This window comes from Lithobates pipiens, unplaced genomic scaffold (genome assembly GCF_037356315.1).
Source record: "Lithobates pipiens isolate NorthernLeopardFrog02 unplaced genomic scaffold, aLitPip1_a1.2 Scaffold_28, whole genome shotgun sequence".
NCBI lineage: Eukaryota > Metazoa > Chordata > Amphibia > Anura > Ranidae > Lithobates > Lithobates pipiens.
In genome coordinates, this window is record NW_027507789.1 from 41,495,514 (window position 1) to 41,519,174 (window position 23,661).

Consider the following 23,661-nt stretch of genomic DNA (forward strand, 5'->3'; position numbering starts at 1 on the left):
CAATCAGCTTCTAACTTCAGCTTGTTGAATGGCGTTGACAAGAAAAAAAAAAAAAACTGGACACTGATTGGTTTCTATGCAGCGCTGCACCAGATTTTGCACGCGCCAGTTTTAGTAAATCAACCCCAATGCATCCTTTTGTCCTGTTTGGGGGGGGGGGGGTCAAGAAAACGAGATTATAAGGCCGAGACAACAATTATAAAAAGAAATGAGATGTGCAAACCCCAAGCAGCTTTGCATACAGTGCAATTGGATCAATTAAATTGAACCCCAAGTCTTTTACAAAAAATAACAGATTACTTGAATGTATGTAGAAAATATATTCTACTGGAATGAACTCAGTTCCCATTTATACAAAGCGGTGATACGATTACACATGATATTACTCTTATCGTAAATGACATATGTTCCAGCAGAACTATAAAGCAACAAACCAGAAGAGTTGGTACCACTTTTCATAATTAGAATGACAGCCAGGCAACTAGCATTTGCAGGATACTCCAATGTCAACCGTAAACGGTTTAACTCCTAACAATTATTTATAGTAATACCTGTCTATTTACTAAGTGAACCACATTTTATTATAATGTCTAACTCACAGACCTCTGACGTTACCCTGTAAGGCCATTTATATAAAAGAAACCTCCGCAGATAGAAAAACAGGCAGCAGCCATATACTTCTTCAAATATACTCGTTTTTGGACCTTCTGGCTTGACTACATTCAAAATCAATGATCTGTAAAAAAAAATGTGCAGATTAGCTCTGACTTCTTACATTCTCTGCATACTTGTTCCAGGTCTGTCTCTGAAGCCATTTAATTAGAACGACAGCCAGGCAACTAGCATTTGCAGGATGCTAAAGGTTGGCAATGGCAGCTCATACATTTCTGTTGTCAAGAGGTTTGCATTATATAAGTTACATTAAAAAAAAAAATGGAACACTATACAATATAGCAACCTGTTGCTGCAGTTGAATTGCTTCGAATTATTCTTTGGCGTCAGAGGCTGTGCTTAATCTTTGTTACTGGTTTTGTGTTTTTAATTATGAAAGGATCAAAAATGTTTTCAGCAATCGGAGAACATTACAGAACTCTTTCTGTGCCAAATATGACCCATAGGGATGAAATAGTTACAACGTGAACACGAATGATTAAATGAATGAATGAATGAATGAAAGTGGCCATCATGTGCTACAGGCATGCACCTCAATGCATGTCCTATCGGAGGATGTGTGTCAATGATTGTTTAAATTCAGTCCGAAGGCCAGCAGATTAGTTTATGGTAGAAGACTGTGGACCCTGAACTAACACTAAGTACACAATCCACAAATACAAATAGCTTCAAGTAAGAACTAATTATACTTGTTTATGGTTCCCTGTGTCGCTTTTAAAACCCCAGCAGATATTTGTTAAACCACATTCTCGGCTGTACAGACTTTTATAATTTTTTTCCCTTAATATATAAGCGTCAAACTGAAGATGAAAAAAAAAACACACAGTACAAAAGAAAAGACCAGTCCATGTAACATGCGCCATTTCAATGATTTTAATAAGCAAAATAGGAAACAATTTTGTTAACAAAAAAAAAAAAAAAAAAAACAGAAACCAGTCTGAATAAAAACTACAATAGACCAGGTTTGAACTTTACGCTCGTCTTGTAAGCAGGGTTTGAATTTTATCCCTTCACAATCGACATGAAATAATAAAAAACACCATGTTGCAGAGACATGATTTCAACACAGTTGAATCAGGAAATAAAAAATAATAAAAAAAAAAAAAAAGTAATAAAATCCTCACAGATCACTGCTGATACATTGACAGAAACCCTCTATATGTCAAGACTGCAAGCATATTGATGTCCACGTAATCCTGTTTTATACTATTAACTTATTTATAGACAAAAAAAAATTAAAATGCATCTGCACCAGCAGTGCAAAAAAATGGGAAAAAAAAAAGGATCAAAAAAATCATACACATATATATATATAAAAATGTTTCTCTTAATTTGGTATGCTGCGATCCCAAAGCATCACTTTACTTTTACTGACCTGCAGAAAATAAATGAAACTGCACAGCAACCAGCTGCAAATAACTGCTACATATAGATATATATATATATATAAATTAACTGAGCAGGAGAGGGGGGGGGTAAGAAAAAGGAAATAAATTAATTTGCTAGCTGGTGTAGTAGCAAATCAACAGAAGAATATAACGCTTAGTAGCAGAGTTGATAGGAAGCATTTAGTATCTATATAAGTCACCATTTAAGCTGTCACAACATAGCCTGGCTTTTGTCCTCGGAGAATACGTTATTGCAGATCTGCACAATCCTGGTGTCAGCAAAAATTAAACTCAGATGCCACTTGTTTTATTTTAAGGGACAGTAAGTAATCCAGTTCCTACTTATTGTGGAAATAAAATAACACACAAGCCCCCTAGGAAAGCTGGAGGGACTCTGGTGATGCCCAAAAGGAACACACGAGCCCCCCCCCCCCCAGGAAAGCTGTGGAGGGGCTCTGGTGATGCCCAAAAGGATCACACAAGCCCTCCTAGGAAAACTGTGGAGGGGCGCTGGTGATGGCCAAAAGGAACACAGGAGCCCCCCTAGGAAAGCTGTAGAGGGGCTCTGGTGATGGTCAAAAGGAACACACGAGCCCCCCTAGGAAAGCTGTGGAGGGGCTCTGGTGATGCCCAAAAGGAACACATAAGCCCCCCCTAGGAAAGCTCTGGTGATACCCAAAAAGATCACACAAGCCCCCCTAGGAAAGCTGTGGAGGGGCTCTGGTGATGGCCAAAAGGAACACACGTGCCCCCTAGGAAAGCTGTAGAGGGGCTCTGGTGATGCCCAAAAAGATCACACGAGCTCCCCTAGGAAAGCTGTGGAGGGGCTCTGGTGATACTTTAAAAGAGTCAGATATTGATTTCATACCAACCCTTGGAGAAAACAAAAATGATGTTTGTAAATGTGTGAATGTTTGTATAAACAGACATACACACACATACAAGTACAGAACTATCACAAGAGGCAACAATAGTATTTAGCAGTAACTACCTACTACAATGGCATCAATGCAATACAGAAATCATAATTAAAGTAACAAAAAAAGGGGGGGGGGGGCAATATGAGAACTGCACTACATGGACAAAACTTTTTTTTTTTTTCTCCTTTGCACAATAAAAGAAAACATTCCATAACGCCTTACTCTGAATTAAAATGAGCTACCTTGCGAAATACCGGGAAGAGCTGGAAAGTTTCTTAATATTTACATGTTAATAAGCATTTAGGAGGATGGGGGGCTCTGAACTGAAACAGAAAGCAGCAACAGACAGGAACATCTAGAGAGCAACAGAGCAAATGAAAGTTGGAGGAATGAGCCAAATGGAAAAGCATGCTCAGATTAAACAAGATAATGGTACAAAATAGAGAGTATTACCATACATGTCCAGCATGCAGGATTAATATTTAATGTCGTTTTTTTATATTTTTTTCTAGATAAGCAGGCAATAAAACCAAAAGGGGGGGGGGTAGGGTGCACTGAATGTCCCACCTGTTCAGTTTTTTTTTCTTTAGGTTTCTATCACCCAAAATGGATGTGTAAATGTCTGTGGAAAATAAAAAGCTGCATATAATGTCCGCTCTTTTCTTCTTCTCCGAAGTGGCAGTGATATTGTCCAATACAGTTCATAAAATGAAGTCAAAGCCAAAGTTCACTAACCTGACCGCAGTCAAAGCCAAAGTCCACTAACCCCTAAAACAAGTTCAAATCCCCCTTCCCCAACCACCCCAGAAAAAATATAAAAAAAAAAAAAAACATCCACCAGTGTAACATTAGCTGCTGTGCACCCATATAACCCCCTGCAGACTAGTCTACAGAAAGTCCTCAGTTGACAAGGAAGCACCCCCTCTTGTCCTCCCTGTCTATAGTTCTGGATGGAGATGTGACCAGGGGAACTCACATAAAGAATTCTGGAGATGAAGGGTTGTCACTGGTGGAGCCGGCCTCCCTAAAGCTGCTGTTGGTGAGTTTCTCGCACTTCATTTTGTAGGCATCTCTCTCTCTGGCCAGCCGGTTGACCTCCAGCTTCAGCTGCTCCACTTGCTGGATGAGTTGGGTCTTCTCGTTCTCCAGGTGGTGCTTCTGCTGCACCCTCTTGTACCTGCAGGACTGGGCATAGCCTCTGTTTTTTAGGGTTCTCCTCTTCTGTTTCAGGCGGATGACATCGTCCTTTGTGAAGCCCCTCAGGTGCCTGTTCAGCTCCCGGACCGACATGGACACCAGCTGGTCGTCGGAGAACCTGTCTTCTATCTGGTTGTTGGAATGGTGGTTGTTCTGGAGCTGCTGGGATGGGGTGGAATTGCCAGTTTCGCTAAGAGGAGAAGGTAGCTGGTGGTGGTGGTGGTGATGATGGTGGTGGTGAGGGTGCTGGTGGGGAAGGGGCATTTCCTCGTGGGGGACACCTTGGTACTGGTGGTGATTTTGGTGATGGTGGTTTTGGTGGTGGTGGTGACCCCTGAAGCCCTCATATCCCTGGAGCTGTGGTGGGATCTGGTGTGGGCCGATGAGGGCTTCTACAGCGTCCTCAGGGGTGAGGTTGAGGGTTTCGGGGTTCATCTGCTGGTAGGTGGCTGGCATCCAGTACAATTCTTCCAGGTGGCTCTTCTGCTCGGTGGGGCTGAAGCTGGGGGAGGAGGGCACGGAGCTGCACGGGGTGCTGATCGGAGTGGACGACACGGAACCGGAGGGCTGCAGGCGGTTGCAATGTCTGACGGTGCGATCTGCTCTGCCGTTCAGCGGCTCCTTCTTCACGTCAAATTTCATCAAATCAAAATCGTTGACATACTCCATGGCAAGGGGGCTGGTTGGCAACTCTGCTCCAATGGCCAACTCTCCGGCCATACTCCAGATCTGCAACCTGAGTGTGCCTAGGCTGCACACCCAAGCGAGGAGTCCAGGGCAGAAGAATCTCAGATGGGGGGGGACACACACGGCAGGAATCGGGTGGAAGGAACGCGCCCCCCTTTCTTCTCAGCCCTCCCGGGAATCTGCTTTGTAAACTTCCAGCCGCTGCAGCGGATCTAATCGGGGAAGTTGTCAGCGCTGGCTGCAAGCAGAGAAAAAAGGAGCGTCCCTTTAAGCGAGAGCTCAGCTCTGCATATCGTCTGCGCTTTCCTATGCCAGCCCCGTACTTATATGTCCACCGCCGAATCACGAGGGGGACGGGGCGTGCTTCTGAAGGACTAACCAATCCGCGCAAGGGAAATTTGCATAAAGCCGGCCAGAGAGGGCGGGGGCTCGTGCAAAGTGACAGATCGGAGAGAAGTCAGCTGACTGAGGAGCCGACAAGACCGGGCAATGCCAGGGGCTGAATGGGAGCTTCTGACCTCCTTCACTCTGCGTGCCCAATTAAATGGTGCATCTCACACTTATGCGACTGCAGGCATTGCACTCCTTTGCATCACATCTGTGCAACCTGAATTAAGCCATACAGTTTGCATCGCATTCGCACCAAAATGGTGCAGCACCATAGGCATGCACACAGGGTGTGCCAGGTGTGTCTGGGCGCACCCTAATCACCCCGTGTGCCACAGATCCCCCCTGCTGCCCGGGTAGGAATGAACAAGAAGCTGCTCAGCACAGAGCACTTGCATAACTCCAAACTGTCCCTGATTTGGAGGGACTGTCCCTGATTTGGAGCAATGTCCCTCTGTCCCCCCCCCCCCTCATTTTGGTCTGATCTATATAGTTGTATATGGAATGCACTTATTATCTTTCAAAAAGTGCTTCCCAGTGCTAAACCTTTCATCCGATTTCTAAATTGCTGCATTTGTACATTTTAAAAGCCATTATTTACTAAAGAAAAATCCACTTTGCACTGAAAGTGCACTTGGAAGTGCAGTCTCTGTAGATCCGAGGGGGACATGCAAGGAAATAAAAAACAGCATTTTAGCTTGCACATGATTGGATGATAAAATCAGCAGAGCTTCCACTCATTTCAGATCTACCCCTTAGATTTAGAGCGACTGCACTTACAAGTGCACTTGCAGTGCAAAGTGGATTTGCCTTTCGTAAATAACCCCCATTATGAAGGAATAGTAGTGGTAAAAAAAAAGTCCCTGTGGATTTAATTTAACCTTTTTTGGGGGTTAATTCTCTTTTAAGGGGGCGTGGTAGGGGGCGTGTCCTATGCTACATACATTTGTTAGTAGGTGTCCCTCATTCCCATCTCAAAATGTTGGGAGGTATGTGTCTGTGCAATGTGAATTAAGCCATACAGTTTGCATCGCATTCACACCAAAATGGTGCAGCACCATAGGCCTGCACACAGGGTGTGCCAGGTGTGTCTGGGCACACACCCAGTATGCCGCAGACCCCCCCCCCCCCACTGCCCGGGTAGGAGTGAACAAGAAGCTGCTTAGCACAGAGAACTTGTATAACTCCCAACTGTCCCTGATTTTGAGGGACTGTTTCTGATTTGGAGCAATGTCCCTCTTCCCCCCTCATTTTCGTCTGATCTCTATAGCTGTATATAAAATGCACTTTTTATCTTTCAAAAAGTGTTTCTCAGTGCTAAACCTTTCATCTGATTTCTAAATTGCTGCATTTGTACATTTTAAAAGCCAATATGAAGGAATAGTAGTGGTAAAAAAAAGTCCTTGTGGATTTAATCAACCTTTTTTTAGGTTAATTCTCCTTTAAGGGGGTGTGGCAGGGGGCGTGTCCTATGCCTACATACATTTGTTAGTAGGTGTCCTTCATTCCCATCTCAAATGTTGGGAGGTATGTGTCTGTGCAATGTGAATTAAGCCATACAGTTTTTCATCACATTTGCACCAAAATGGTGCAGCACCATAGGCATGCGCACAGGGTGTGCCAGATGTGCCTGGGTGCGTACCCTAATCACTCAGTGTGCCGCAGACCCCCCCCCCCCCCCCCCCCCCCGTACTGCCCGTGTAGGAGTGAACAAGAAGCTGCTCAGCACAGAGCACTTGCCATTCATTCACTGTCACAATTTCAATTTACAAATACCGTACTCATACTTCCCAACATTTTGAGATGGGAATGAGGGACACCTACTAATAAATGTATGTAGGCATAGGACACGCCCCCTGCCACACCCCCTTAAAGGAGAAAAAGTGTAGCTGCTGGCTTTTAATAAAAATACACTCACCTGTCCCATGATCAACCGACTGTCGGTTCTCTCCCTGTCTTCTCCCCGGCACTGGCATCACAAGTGTGGGCACCTGGCTGTAACAGCTTGCGGATTCACAGCTGGGGGCCCGCTGCGCATGCGTGGGTCACGCTGCACCTCCTCAATGCAATCTTCTGGGACCTGCAAAGTGTCCCAGAAGATTGGAGGGAGGGGGGAGAGGTGGCTTGAGCAGGAGTGGAAGCTGGGTACCTGTCAAAACTAGGTAACCCCCCCCCCCCAATAAAATGACATGCCACATGTGGCATGTCAGGGGGTCAGGAGTCCTTAAAACAAAACTTTCACTTTTGGGTGGAACGTCACTTTAAGGTTTCGGGGTGCTGTAGCGACCACCAGCTAGATACTGGAACCTGCATGATATGTAGATATTCGCCAGCACGCCAAGGATCATAAATTTTGTCCAAACGGTTTTTATTTCAGAAAGATCACATCACAAAATAACGGTGAATTGCAAACGTTTCGGAGCCACGCAGGACCCCTTCGCCAGGCATGTGACCATTTTGTGAAGTGATTTTTCTTGAATAAAAAACGTTTGGATGAAATTGATGCTCCTTGGCGTGCTGGCAAATATCTACTTACCTGCTTGCAAGTCGAATGCAATGTGGGAACGCTGTATTGCAACAGTTTGAACCTAGTCTTAATGTCACCATACACCTTGCAATCTTTGTACAATCCATTTTAGATTTACCAATCTAAGGATCTGCCTAAAGGCCGATACACGAGATCAGAAAAATCATACGAAAAAAAAAAGGATTTTGAATCGATCGTTCAATAATCTGATCGTTAGTACACAGCTTTCGAGAGCCGAGTGTGACAGTTTGTGTGAAAATATCCGACGGGACAAGCAAGAAAATGTTTCTCGTATGATTTTCATTAAATCAGTACTGTTTTCACCTGAAAAATACAATACAAATACAATACATCACTTCCTAATTTTTATTCTGTCGTACGAGAATTTTAGTAACTTTAATAACCTCTTCTTTTTCGATGGAGACTAGCATGCAAAAATAATACAGATGATCATTCGTCCGATAATCTCATCATGTGTACCAGGCTGTCCTTGGGGGCACCCGTGTGTGCTCGCTCCTGAGTCCCGCTGCTGCGTCCATTGACACAGATAGCAGCACTAGGCCCTGGCCCCACTCCCGTTTCACTAGATTTGATTGACAGCAGCAGGAGTCAATGGCTCCTGCTACTATCAATCTGTCCAATGAGGAGAGAAACAGCTGCTCTCATGCACATCCCTGGATCGGACCGGCCTCAGGTAAGAAAGGGGGGGGGGGGGAGCTGCAGCACAGAAGTTTTTTCACCTTAATGCATAGAATGCAATAAGGTGAAAAACCTTAAGGCTTTACAACCATTTTAAGGTTGGCTATACATTATACAATTTTCTTGTACGATTTTCCTTTAGATTTACCAAAACCATATAATATGAGGTCAAGCCTAAACATTTTCAATTTGTACGCAATTAGGGAGGCCCTTGCACTACATAGTTGAAGGGGTAAATGGAATGGAAATTGAATAAGAAAATGGTATAATGTATGGCCAGAGATTGTACAATCAGACTGTTATGTGTATGGTAAACACTGATGAACAGCTGTACAGCCCAACTTTGTATATGATGAGCAATGCACTGGTGCAGATGGCTGTAAAGTGCCCCCCCCCCCCTCCCCCAACTTATGACCTCGATACTGAAACGTGCTCACAACCTGAAATGCCCTATTTGATCCTTCAAAATAACAACAAGCATCTGATATCCAACAAGGCCATACACACCTTCTCTACACCAACCCACGTGGGGGTGATTTACTAAGGCTTGAGAGTGCAAAATCTGGTGCTCTTAACTTCAGCTTGTTTAATTAAGCTTTGACAAAACAAAACCTGGAAGCTGATTGATTTCTATGCAGATCTGCACCAGATTTTGCACTCTCCAGTTTTAGTAAATCTCACCCACTGCTTAACAACTGCAGAAAAAAAATGCATGCATAGTCCAAAATCCCAGCCCAGGATGCCAGAGAAAGAGGTAGCCTCCAATTCATTGCAGTCTGCAGATCTGATCGGTCTTTGTTTGTTTTAATAAACAGGGCTCTATTTTGTCATCCAATGTTTTTCAACAATAGTGAGAACTTCGAGCAAATCAGTTCTAGAGATATGAGAGAGCGCCCCCCAGTGGCCAGAGCCAGGAGGATGGAAATACAGGATAAATATTCTTCTCTACTACAGGAAACAAACGAATCTATTCAATATACAGACACCATACATACAGCAACCGAGAGATCGTCACAGAGAAGGAGCAAAGACCTCCGGAAGGCAGAAGGGTATAGAAAATGTGACCATCACAGAAAGAATGGAAACACATTAGGTAGCGAAACCTATATTGTCTCCCCTCCTCCAACATCGATTTATACGGGGGCTGGACATACATCTGAGCGATGTCCTCCTTCCATCATCACAGATATAATATAGAGAATAAAGTGCAACCGATCACAACACCGACATCCCAACCGATCACAGTACAGACATCCCAACTGATAATAATACAGACGTTCTAATCGATCACAGGACAGACATCCCAACCGATCACAGTACAGACATTTCAACCGATCACAGTACAGACATCCCAACTGATAATAATACAGACGTTCTAACCAATCACAGTACAGACATCCCAACCGATCACAGTACAGACATCCCAACTGAAAATAATACAGACGTTCTAACCAATCACAGTAGAGACATCCCAACCGATCACAGTACAGACATCCCAACTGATAATAATACAGACGTTCTAACCAATCACAGTACAGACATCCCAACCGATCACAGTACAGACATCCCAACTGAAAATAATACAGACGTTCTAACCGATCACAGTAGAGACATCCCAACCGATCACAGGACAGATATCCCAACCGATCACAGTACAGACATGATGCCAGCTATTACTGCAGTTTAGTGCACAGGGATCACTCCCGTGGCTCATAATGTAGTTCTGACCGAACAGGATAATGAACACATCAAATGAAATAAAACTTCTACAGACACCCCATGTGATATAACCGGAGGAGTCCCATCATCCACTCTCACTAATCACACTTATAATCTTCTATATCTCCTCTATCATCTATCTCTGAGCATATTCATCATCCTTCCATCCATCTATATATCTGATTCTGTATGTGCATTTATATATCCATCTATTCACCCAACTATATATATCTATAAGTCTACCCATCATCCATCTACCTATCTATTTATTTATACACTTATCAATATCACCATGCATGTATCTACATCTGTCTATCCATGATCTATAATCCTCATCATCTATTTATCTATCGATGTATTTATCTCATCGTCCATCTATCTCTCTGCTATCTATGTATCTGTATATGTATCTATGTATTGATATGTTTATCCAACTACCTATGTTATGTATGTATCTACTTATCATCCAATCATCTACTGTACCTAAGCATGTGATCTATCTACCTATTTAGGTATAACTCTCACCACCATCTATGTACCATAGGTATCTATCTCATCATCCATCGATCTGCCCTTGTATCTATGATACTCATCCAACTACCTATGGATGTATGCATCTCTCTACCTATTTATGTATAAATCTCACCACCCATATACCTACATCTGTCTATCTATGATCTATGAGTCATCTATCTATGTATCTCTATATGTATCTGCTCTCTCTCTATAATCTATCTATCTATCTATCTATCTATCTATCTATCTATCTATCTATCTATCTATCTATCTATCTATCTATCTATCTACCTATCCATCTATCTAGCTTTCTCTCTCTCTATAATTAATCAATGTATCTATCTGCTCTTTCTATAATCTACCTTGTTCTCTTTCTATAAACTATCTATCTATCTTACTCTCTCACTCTATAATCTATCTATCTATCTATCTATCTATCTATCTATCTATCTATCTATCTATCTATCTATCTATCTATATTTATATATCAATCTTGCTCTCTCTAATCAATCAATCGAACTATCTATCTAGAGCTCTTTATATAATCTCTTTATCTTGCTATCTATCTATCTATCTATCTATCTATCTATCTATCTATCTATCTATCTATCTATCTATCTATCTGTCTCTATATATTTATCTATCAATCTTGCTCTCTCTAATCAATCAATCTATCTATCTCTCTAGAGCTCTTTCTATAATCTGTCTATCTATCTATCTATCTATCTATCTATCTATCTATCTATCTATCTATCTATCTATCTCTATATATTTATCTATCAATCTTGCTCTCTCTAATCAATCTATCTATCTATCTATCTATCTATCTATCTATCTATCTATCTATCTATCTATCTATCTATCTATCTATCTATCTATCTATCTATCTATCTCTATATATTTATCTATCAATCTTGCTCTCTCTAATCAATCTATCTATCTATCTAGAGCTCTTTCTATAATCTCTCTCTCTCTCTCTATCTATTTATCTCTGCTCCTGTACTACTTGCTGGGAAGGAAATAATTGGGGTTTCTTTAGCTCCTGAAAAGTGCCGATAAAAATTCCCAATCGATTCCTATTTGAATGAGGGTCCTGTCTGGGGTAGGAACTTTAACCCTTTTTGCTCACAGACAATGGAAAGTGTTTAGCTCAGCAGTTTAACCTCTAAAGTGGCTTTGCCAGGCATTTGACTAGGGAGAGAGGGGGATAAATGGGCAGATGCAGGGATGAGGCATCCCAAATAATGATGGGGTGGGGGGTTGCAGCACCCAGTGTGTGACCACCAGGTTGGGGACACCCCCCCCCCCCCCCCCATACAGAGCCCCTCCCCCCTGTGTCACACACCATGAATATTATGTACATCTCCCCCAAGCATGAATACATCGCATTTTTCAAATGGAATATTTACCGTCTTCGCTGCATAAATGAATTACGCCATTCCTCATCTCTAATGGAGCAGATACAATAGTGTGGATGGCGCAAAATTAATTTTAAAGGGCTGTTTTAAATAACTATACATGTGTGCTTCGGCCATCTACAGAAAAAAGATGCAAAGTCCTCATACAAAAAGCTGCAGCCTGCGGTTGGTAATGGATATTAACTTTCATCTCGCGAAATATTTATATTCTAATATATGGTGGCCACTGTGAAATGGTTTATTGATTATTAAATACCATTTATAAAGAGCATGCCATTACTGTAATATAGTCTTAAGGTTATTTTAAACGCATTTTTTCTGCAGTTACAAAATGCAATGAGGAGCAGAGTTTCAAGTGACAATTAAAATAAAAGTGGAATCTTTAAACAGTGTTTTTTTTTTTTTTTGACCACTTGACTACAGCAATAAATTACAGATATAGGAGCTGATATCTACATTTAAAAAGGGGAGGCAGCTCTGCAACTTCGAGGGGGAAATATATACGGAAAGCAGACAGCACAAAGAGTTAAATACAAAAAGATAAAAAAAAAAAAAAAAGATAAAAATTTTCTGTCTGGATCGTTTATATCTAAGGGGGGGGGGGGGGGGGGGTCAGAGTGATCTGTGCTTAGGGTCCTCAGTCTAGTTAATCATCTATCCACCTACTACAGGCTACAGAAAGAAAAGTGTTGATGCTTGCTGCTTCAAATTAATGGCACAAGCATCCCACGATTTTTTGAAATTGCTAAAGCCAAATCTGACACCTTGCAGTTTCTTTTTTTGCTGGTTAAAAAAAGGGGGTCTTAAATACTGAAATATTTCCTCTGCACTCTAGCAGTCCCTCTTTCCAAGAAGCAGATGATTACATAATATTCTCTCTGAATTAAATAATATAAGGTAGCCATGGTCTGAAGATTTAACAACAGACTGGTAGGTTCATTGCTGTATGCAGTTTGAGTTTTGGCTAGTTTGTATTATTATTATTTTTATTTTATTTTTTGTGATGTAGTCTGTGTGTAATGAATGGATTTAGTCTCTCTGATACTTTGTAATAATACATACGCCGATAAAACATTTAGCTTTTTTTCAGTTGCTATTTTGTTGATAATTAATTGGTGGCACAAGCTTAAATTATTTTCATGCTGATGTGCTTTGTGTTTGATGTAAAATGCTTAAAGCCAACCCTTTGGTCCAAACTGATCTGCTAGCAGATGGTTAAGCGTTTTCTCTATGTTAGGGTGCTAAATTGGTGAGATGATTGCAATTTATCATGATGGGAAGCCTGCCTTCTCCACCTACATTGTACTGAAAGACTGTACACTGTGACCCATTGTAAGGTATAGGGTGATACCGATTCTGCACGGTTGGATGGCTGATGTGCACTTAAAGGGGTTAACAGTAATTGCAACTTTTTTTTTTTTAAAGGGAAACATAAATAGGAACGCTCTGCGTATTGATTGCAAGCCTATGCATTCGCCCGTTAATTAGAACTACCCTCCTCAATATTATACAGCCATGCAAAACTGTGTATTTTTTCTTATAAAGTGATGAAACAACACGATGCTGAATTGATTATGGATTGGATAAAGAAAGACCTTATTTCCTAATGTAGTGGCAAATATAAAGACGTTTATGTATAACAGTGCGCTGCTAAAATATCGCACTAATGGTCAGGTTGGTAAAGGTAACAAGCACTTTATAGCTGGAAGTTGGTGGAGAGCTAATCATATTGCTGGGGGGGCATTATAAAGCTTAGAAACACCAGACTGAAAGATTTCTATATTCGCTTAAAATATAAAAACTGCTTTGTGTGCTTGAATGTATATTAACATCTGCTGTATATATATATATATATATATATATATATATATATATATATATATATATATATATATATTATTTTTTTTACACATGTGCAGCACTTGTCTCATATATGTGTAGGATGTGCAGCCCCCCCCCCCCCCCCCCAATTTATTCACTGGGTAGGTTGAAGAAATTGTTTAAAATGCTCATTTTTAACTGTTACAGCATGCATATAAGTTAATTAAAAAGATCATATACACAATTTCTATGCATACTGCTTGGTATATGATATAGAGAGATAGTAGTGTTAAATGTGACGTCTACTAGATGGGCTTAAATGGGGTTGAGTTGTAGTTTTGCAGCTTCTTTTTTCTTTTTTTTTTTTTTAGCATTTCTAGTTTTCTTCTGGATAGGAGATAACAGAGAGACATATGTGGGACAAGGTCCATCACTGCAGGGGGAGATAGGAAAGAAAAGGGTAGGCTGCTTAATCCATTTACCAACAGCAACAAGTGAAAAATTCTGAAACAAGTCCTTGAAGTTTGGAACCAGACGTGCTTGGCATGGGACTTTACAAGGACATAGGGAAACAATATGACCACATCAGATTGACCTAACCCTACATAGACAAACCCCCCCCCCCCCCCCCCCCCAAAAACAAAAAAAAAATTCTCATGTTAAGAAAATCTTTTAGTATTATAGTTTAAACGGTTTTATCCATAACATGGGATGCTCTGTGAAGGTAGTGCACTATAAGTAGTAAAACTGAATCTTTTAGCTTCACTGCATGCAAGAACACACATAAGGCACAATCAACATACAGTTGTCAGTCACTTATTTTGTGAGCTTTTCTAACTTTTTTTTACTAAAGAGGCTGTGTATAATTGTTGCACAATCTGCCTAATCTAAAGTATTTCTCCTACAGCTACACTTTAAGGATGCGAAGGACAGCCTGTTCCCCATACAAAGGGATACCTAGGCCCATTCTAAAGTCAAATGGGAACTATAGTCACTTTATTGTTTTTTGTTTTGTTATTGTTTTTTTTTTTATTGCTTTTTCCTCCTATTACAAATAGGAGACACCCCCTTGATCTAAATAACCTTAGTATTATGTTGATATTTTAAATACTGTTTCTATGAATAGCTTGTAATTATATAAGTTTATAGAGGAAGCCATATTTGCCCAATAAATATGCAGGCTGGTTATGTCTTACAGATTCTTATATGTGACTTCAAGTATTGGAGTTATCTGTAAAACAGTACACATTTTTCAGTCTTTAATGATGTGAATCATCCACAATGCACACTATGTACTAAATAATATATCTAATGTTTTTTCCCAGCTTTCACAGTAGGTAGCTAAGAAGCAGTTTTTTTTTTTTTTAAGTAATTTAGATTCTAGTTGCCATTATTATTGCTATTACTTTTTGCTTCCTCTTTTTTTTTCACTAGTCTTATTACCTATATTATAAGTTGTCCCAAACCTCTGTGGTTTCTATGACCAGGTGATATCAAGTGGTTTAGTAGATTGCAATAGGCCTAAAAGAACTATATGCAATCATACCAAAAAAAAGTATTATTTTGTTTTACATTTATAAATAAGGAGTTCATTTACTAAAGGCAGGTAGACTGATCACTTTGCAAGGGAATTTTCCCTTTGCTTAGTGAATGGATTGAAGCTTTCCTGACTGCCACCATCCATCACGTGTAAGCAAAAATACTGGGGTTGATTCACTAAAACTGGAGAATGCAAAATCTGGTGCAGCTCTGCATAGAAATCAATCAGCTTCCATTTTTTTTTCAATACTTAATTGAACAAACTGAGGTTAGAAGCCGATTGGCTGCTTTGCACATCTGCACCAGATTTTGCACTCTCTAGTTTTAATAAATCAAACCCACTGTTTTTTTTTTTATTATTATTCAACTCGCGTGTGATTGGGTGTGCTTTGCAAAGTGAATTTTCAATCCTGTTTTAAATTAAACAGCTTATTTGCCATTAGGAAACCACCCCCTTTGTCTGCTAATCTTTTGTGTCTGATAACTACTGTTTCTTCTTTATAAGGGGTTCTCTGTACTTTAAACTTGCTGCATACTATATACTTATCATTCAGCGCAGATAAAACTTGTACACTTCCCTGCATGATGAATCATTTTCAGAGATACAGCTAATTTAAAGTGGCCTCTTAGTTCTTTCAGAAATACTTATATCTATTATAGTACCTTTTTGCTGCCAGTAGATGGCAGTCTATCTTATTTAAAATTTGACAATACCTAATAGCTCCCAATAAACAACAATTAAAATATGAACTTGTAAAAAAGAGTGCTAAATGAAATAAATAGGGTCATATTTGTGTCTTGCTTATAAAACAATCTTTCATGGATATTAGTAAATCAAGAGCCGGCTCTGCTATCCTCGTCACTGGAGGTTCTAGAAACTGCAGATCAAATGAGCTTTTGATTAAAGAATACTCTAGTCTATAGACTATTGGTATGGCTAAGTCTTACTACATATAGATCCTCCTATTTCCATTTTGCTCCAGAATTGCCAAGTTTGTCCCTTTTTAGGATGGTGAAGGGGGTGGACATCTCAACAAATGTACATAGTCCCACTGGAATATGAAGTCTACCAGAGAAAATCAACATGAATATGTTTTGCTGATTTGCATACCTATATAAGAAGGGAGGTATAAATTTTTTCATAGTCCTATTGTAATAATGTGGGCGACTCATTAAGAATTGTAATAATGTGGGCAACTTACTACAAGTGCTTCAAACAGTGGAGAATGCCCCCTGGTTCTGTAATCTCATGAGACATAGCAAGATTAGAGTACCAAAAATTCACTAAAACACAGAGGTGTCTGTTTATTAGGCAGTTATAAATTATCACTGCTCAGTACACGGGCATTCTCAGAGGAGACACAACAGCTCATGTTAATAAAATTATTAGTCCTCCCTACACTATATATATATATATATATATACACAACCAGTAATGTTTAAACCGCTGGCAACAAAAGTGAGTACAACCCTAATTGAAAATGTCCAAATTGGGCCCAAAGTGTCAATATATTGTGTGACCACCATTATTTTCCAGCACTGCCTTAACCCTCTTGGGCATGGAGTTCACCAGAGCTTCACAGGTTGCCACTGGAGTCATCTTCCACTCCTCCATGATGACATCACAGAGCTGGTGGATGTTAGAGACCTTGCGCTCCTCCACTTTCCTTTTGAGGATGCCCCACAGATGCTCAATAGGGTTTAGGTCTGGAGACATGCTTGGCCAGTGCATCACCTTTACCCTCAGCTTCTTTAGCAAGGCAGTGGTCATCTTGGAGGTGTGTTTGGGGTCGTTATCATGTTGGAATACTGCCCTGCGGCCCAGTCTCTGAAGGGAGGGGATCATGCTCTGCTTCAGTATGTCACAGTACATGTTGGCATTCATGGTTCCCTCAATGAACTGTAGCTTCCCAGTGCCGGCAGCACTCATACAGCCCCAGACCATGACACTCCCACCACCATGCTTGACTGTAGACAAGATACACTTGTCTTTGTACTCCTCACCAGGCTTGACACCATCTGAACCAAATAAGTTTATCTTGGTCTCATCAGACCAAAGGAAATGGTTCCAGTAATCCATGTCCTTAGTCTGCTTGTCTTCAGAAAACTGTTTGCAGGCTTTCTTGTGTATCATCTTTAGAAGAGGCTTCCTTCTGGGATGACAGCCATGCAGGCCAATTTGATGCAGTGTGCGGTGTATGGTCTGAGCACTGACAGGCTGTCCCCCCACCCCTTCAACTTCTGCAGCAATGCTCGCGGTACTCATTGTCTATTTCCCAAAGACAACCTCTTGATATGATTCTGAGCATGTGCACTCAAATGTTTTAGTCGACCATGGTGAGGCCTGTTCTGAGTGGAACCTGTCCTGTTAAACCGCTGTATGGTCTTGGCCACCCTGCTGCAGCTTGGTTTCAGGATCTTGGCAATCTTCTTATAGCCTAGGCCATCTTTATGTAGAGCAACAATTATTTTTTTCAGATCCTCAGAGAGTTCTTTGCCATGAGGTGCCATGTTGAACTTCCAGTGACCAGTATGAGAGAGTGAGAGCGATAACACCAAATTTAACACACCTGCTCCCCATTCACACCTGAGACCTTGAAACACTAACGAGTCGAATGATATCGGGGAAGGAAAATGGTACTCACTTTTGTTGCCAGCGGTTTAGACATTAATGGCTGTGTGTTGAGTTATTTTGATGGGACAACAAATTTACACTGTTATACAAGCTGTACACTCACTACTTTACATTGTATCAAAGTGTCATTTCTTCAGTGTTGTCACATGAAAAGATATATATATATATATATATATATATATATATATATATATATATACACATAAACATGGCTGAGGGAAATTTTTACTGTCTAGGGTGGTCTGATCAAGGTAGAAGGAAGTCGGTAATCTTCCTCCTTCCCCCTCAGTTCCCCCGGGATTCCCTCTTCGCTCCCTGATTCACCACCTCTGAGCTGGTGAATCTGGGAGAGTGAATTCTGACACAGATCGCCAGTGAAGTGCTCAGATCGCACCTTCATAAACTGGCCATTTCTGTGTCAGTCAATGACAGCTTCTCTGTGTGCGGAGATCATCATCATCATCATGTTCTTCCTCTATCATCTCTGTTTCATAAACTGTTCATGAACTGAGATCAGCAGCGATACTTGGGATCACAGTTTCATAAACAGACACTTTAACCTAGTATATGATTTAAAAATGCATTGACTTTTAGTGAAAACTGCTTGTCAGAAAGGTAAGTAGCTCCAGAGATGGGTGAAGTCCAGTGGTGACTGGTGTTTTTTTTTTGGAGGGGGGGGGGCGGCAAACAACAACCCCCCTGGCTGGTGGGTTAGCGAACCTTCCCCCACCCCTCCCCCTAGGAACTTACCCTATGGGTTTGCAAACAGGCAGCAGGTGCGTTGCGGACTCCTATACAGTGCGGGCAAAGGCTCTTGTGTCCTCTCTGTGGCGCCTCCGTCCTCCTCCTAGGTGTCCACTAGAATAGGATCCTGATTAGCTGGGAGGAGGATCAGTGTGGCGATTGCGAATATGCATTTGCTATTGTCACACAACTGGGTGGGATAACTGTGCCTTGAGCCCACCCTTTTTTGAAGCCTATTAGAGCCTCTGGCTCTAATCACGTGCTTAAAAAACCACACCCCCACAATTGGAATCCATAGTCCGGCGCCCTGCATGTAGATCAGGGGGGCCGGACGCATGGATGGGAGGGCGGCCCCCGTGCACCCCTAATGGACAAGTCGCTGCTGCTGAAGTCATATGCAAAATCTGATTTACCGTATTTATCAGTGTATAACACGCATAGGCATATAACACGCACATTAATTTTAAGAGGGAAGTTTCAGGAAAAAAAACAAAAATTTTAAATAAGGAACTTTTAAGCAAAATAAGGGTCAGTGCCCATCTGCAGCCTCGCAAGTGCCATCAATGCAGCACCTTCACCATTACTACTTTATTACTACTATGGAGGCTCTCAAAAATGTATAACTACAGAAAATATCGGGGTGCCGTGAAGTGGCTCTGCAGCTTACATATGTATTTGCAAATGTGTGCAAATTAACCCCCTGTTTTTAACTCAATCTGTTAGACAGGATAATTTAGTTGGTTGCAGGCTGGTTGATAAGTTGAGCTAGGAATCTTCTTTTGTTTTGTTTGCCATTCATTGGCCTTCCATGTGCTCCTTGATGCGTAAGCCAGTTATAGGTGGGGGTAGTGGCCATATGTTTGTACTGTTACAATCCCTTTAACCATTTGCCGACCACACACCGCAGATGTACTGCAGCAAGGTGGCTTGGCTGTGCAAATCACCGTACCGATATTGCGGTTGGTGCACAGCTTTTGCGCCGGCATGTGCATGCTCTGATTGGCAAAAGGTGGAGCCAATCAGTGGGTCTGGCAGACTCGATGTCTGCCAGCCATCCGCGATCATTCTCCACAGAGACAGAACGAAGATCTTCAGAAGTAAACAAGGCAGATCTCCGTTCTGTCAGGTGACGACACTGAGATTTGGTTTTCTGCTAAGCAGGAAGACGGATCTGTGTGTTTCCAAAGTCACACAGCCCCCCCATACAGGTAGAAAACACAAACAGGGAACACATTTAACCCCTTGATCGCACCTGAAGTTAACCTCTTCACTGCCAGTGTCATTAGTACAATGTCAGTGCATATTTTTAGCACTGATCACTTTAATAATGTCACTGGTTCCCCAAAAAGCCTCAAAAATGTCAGGTAGGTGTCCGATCTGTCCGCCGCAATGTCACAGTCCTGCTAAAACGCACTGATCGCCGCCATTACTAGTAAAAATAAATAAATAAATATGCCATAAATCTATCCCCTATTTTGTAGACGCTATAACTTTTGCGTAAACCAATCAATATATGCTTATTGGGATTTTTTTAACCAAACATATATATATAGAAGAATACATATTGGCCTAAACTGATGAATACATTTTTTATGGATATGTATTATAGCAGATTTTTTTTTTTTTCAAAATTGTCGCTCTTTTTTTGTTTATAGCACAAAAAATAAAAACCGCAGAGGTGATCAAATACCACCAAAAGAAAGCTCTATTTTTGAGAAAAAAGGATGTAAAATTTGTTTGGGTGCAGCTTCACACGATCGTGAAATTATCAGTTAAAGTAACGCAATGCTGTCTCTCCAAAAAAATGGCCTGGTCAGGATGTGGGTAAATCCTTCCGGGGCTGAAGCGGTTAACCTAATTTTCTGCTGCACAACCTTTACAGGTTTAAACTATACCTTTTCCAGACTGTATGTTTCAGCACTTTCCAGAGATGCTCAATAGGATTTAAATCAGGGCTTATAGAAGGCCACGTCAGAAGAGTCCGATGTTCTGTTCTCAGCCATTGTTGAGTGCTCGTGTGTTTGGGATCATTATCCTCTTTGAGGACCCAAAAGAAAGGACCCAAGACACAAGAATTCATTTTTGCACGTAAAGGGATAACAATTTCGCACTTTTGTGATATTTAGGCACATGAACCAAACATTTTGATGAGAACACTATTGCTAGGAAAAGTATCAAACGTGGTAAAAAATATGATGATGTCCATATATAAAATGATTTCAGTGCTAACTAGATTTTTATAGTGGAGTGAATCTGGGAAGAGGATTATGGAAATCAGCTTAGCATTGATGCTTTCTTTTAAGTTAGTATATAAACGTATTACTTAGGTACACATTGTTACTCTCTAGCAGTAAAAAAAATATATATATGAAGGGCTCCCTGCCTGCAACTGCCTGCTTCCTATTACAGCAATTTTCTGATAGAGGTAAAAAGGAAGTGTTTACTGATAAGACTGCATTGTGTGTGATGGCTAATTAGTGTCATACATCAGCAGACAGACTTTGTTTCGTAGTACAAATCTTTATGTAAGCCCTTGTACACACGGTCGGACATTCCGACAACAAAATCCATCGGATTTTTTCCGACAGATTTTGTCCGAAACTGGTGTTGCATACACACGGTCGGACAAAGTTGTCGGAAAATCCGATCGTTCAGAACGTGATGACGTTCGTTCGTTCCGACGGGACTACGTTCAAGCTAGTAGCCAATAGCATTGGTCTCGTAATTTGACCTGAGCATGCGTGGCACTTTGTCTGATCAGAATTCTCCACAAACATGTTGTCGGAAAATTTTATATCCAGCTCTCAAACTTTGTTGGTCGGACATTCCAATGGAAAAAAAGTCAGATGGAGCCCACACACGGTCGGATTATCTGACAACACGGTCCGATCGGACATTTTCCGTCTGAATTTCCGACCGTGTGTACAAGGGCTAACAGTCTATCTCATATGGGTATCAATTTACTCGGCGTGTCATTATCTTTCACAATATAAAAAAAAATTGGGCTAACATTACTGCTGTCTTATTTTTTAATTTAATAAACTGTATTTTTTCCCCAAAAAGTGCGCTTGTAAGACCGCTGCGCAAATACGGTGTGACAGAAAGTATTGCAATGACCGCCATTTTATTCTCTAGGGTGTTAGAAAAAAATGTATAATGCTTGGGGGTTCTAAGTCATTTTCTAGCAAAAAAAAACAAAAAATCTCAGAAAGAGGCTCGTTCCTTAAGTGGTATGAAATAAAATGAAAAATAAAAAACAAAACTACACATAAAGACCTCTAAGAGGGCTCTATCTTTGAAGTGTTGTCCCTTCCAGCTGTGAACAGGAATATGAAGGCCACTTAAAGAGGAAGTAAACCCTTTCAAACCACTTTGACCTACAGGTAAGCCTAGATTAAGGCTTACCTGTAGGTCCAAGCAATATCTCCTAAACCTATATGGTTTAGGAGATATTTGCCCGAAAATGGGCACCGCTGTCTACGGCGCATGCGCCGTAGACAGCGGCGCGCAGGCGCACTAAATGCGGCAAGTCCAAGAATGGATTTGCGTAATTTGTCGACTCCCGTGCGCATGCGCGGGAGTGACGTCATCGCGGCTTCGCCGAATGGCAGCGGCGGAGCTGCGAGACGCGACTCCCGTGCGCATGCGCGGGAGTGACGTCATCGCGGCTTCGCCGCTGTCATTCGTCGGAGCTGCGAGACGCCACCAGCAAGATGGATGCGGCGGACTACAGGGGACAGCGGCGACTTCGCTGGCTCCTGTGTCAGGTAAGTGACACATAATGAGCTACTATGCGATGCATAGTAGTCCATTATGCTTTACCTTTGCAGGGAAAAAAAGAGGAAGTAAACCCATCAGGGTTTACTTCCTCTTTAACAGCATCCAATATTTGTGCTGAATGAGAAGTTTCACCTGGCACTCAGGATATGCTACAACAGTGATGGAGAACCTTGGCACTCTAGATGTTTTGGAACTACATTTCCCATGATGCTCCAGTACACTGCAGAGCGCATGAGCATCATGGGAAATGTAGTTCCAAAACATCTGGGGTGCCAATGTTTGCCATCACTGTGCTACAACAATGTGGTCTGTATGTGTATGATGTACCATGATATGCCTTCATGTCTTTTACACCATTAGCATATTGCACCAAAGTCCCCGTTGGAAGACCTAGCGCTTTCATTATTAAGGCTAATGCTGTACATTCATTGGTATAGCTCCCAACTGTCCCTGATTTGGAGGGACTGTCCCTGATTTGGTACAAAGTCCCTCTGTCCCTCTTTTCTACTTATGTGGCCCTCAGTTGGTCTGATCTTTATAATTTCATACAAAATGCACTTTTTATCCTTCAAAAAAGTGTCTCTCAGTGCTAAAAAGTGCTAAAAGTTCTAAATGACTGCATTTGTAAATTTCATCAGCAAGTATAAAGGAATAGTAGTGGTTAAAAAAAAACACTTGTGAGTTTAACCATTTGCCGACCGCTGCACACCGATATATGTCGGCACAATGGCAACGGTGGGCAAATGGGCATACCTGTACGTCCCCTTTAATTGGCGGGGCTTGCAGGCGCGAGCGCGCTGCCGAGTACAGCGCGACAGTTCCCATGGGACTGGCGGACTCGATGTCTGCCGGTCTCCCGGCGATCATGTCACGGAGCCACAGAACGGGGAAGTGCCTATGTAAACATGGCATTTCCCCGTTTTTCCTTGTGACATGACAGAGATCATCGGGAGCAGTGATCTCTGTCATTTGAGTTGAAGCCCATCCCCCCACAGTTAGAATCACTCCCTAG

General features: G+C 41.5%; 1 protein-coding gene across 1 annotated transcript; it reads right to left on the bottom strand.

Annotated features, from left to right (window-relative positions):
• Window positions 1-300: 300 nt before the first annotated feature.
• On the bottom strand, window positions 301-5,158 carry MAFB (MAF bZIP transcription factor B). Its single transcript, XM_077459128.1, has 2 exons — window positions 3,548-5,158; window positions 301-736 (listed from the first exon to the last, which is right to left on the bottom strand). Exon 1 carries the CDS (start codon window positions 4,895-4,897, stop codon window positions 3,953-3,955), a length of 945 nt encoding a protein of 314 aa, XP_077315254.1. The 5' UTR covers window positions 4,898-5,158; the 3' UTR covers window positions 301-736; window positions 3,548-3,952.
• Between the last annotated feature and the right edge of the window lie 18,503 nt (window positions 5,159-23,661).

Bases quoted from the DNA above. Each gene is read 5' to 3' on its own strand.
- MAFB (XM_077459128.1), bottom strand. From the start codon at position 4,897: ATGGCCGGAGAGTTGGCCATTGGAGCAGAGTTGCCAACCAGCCCCCTT.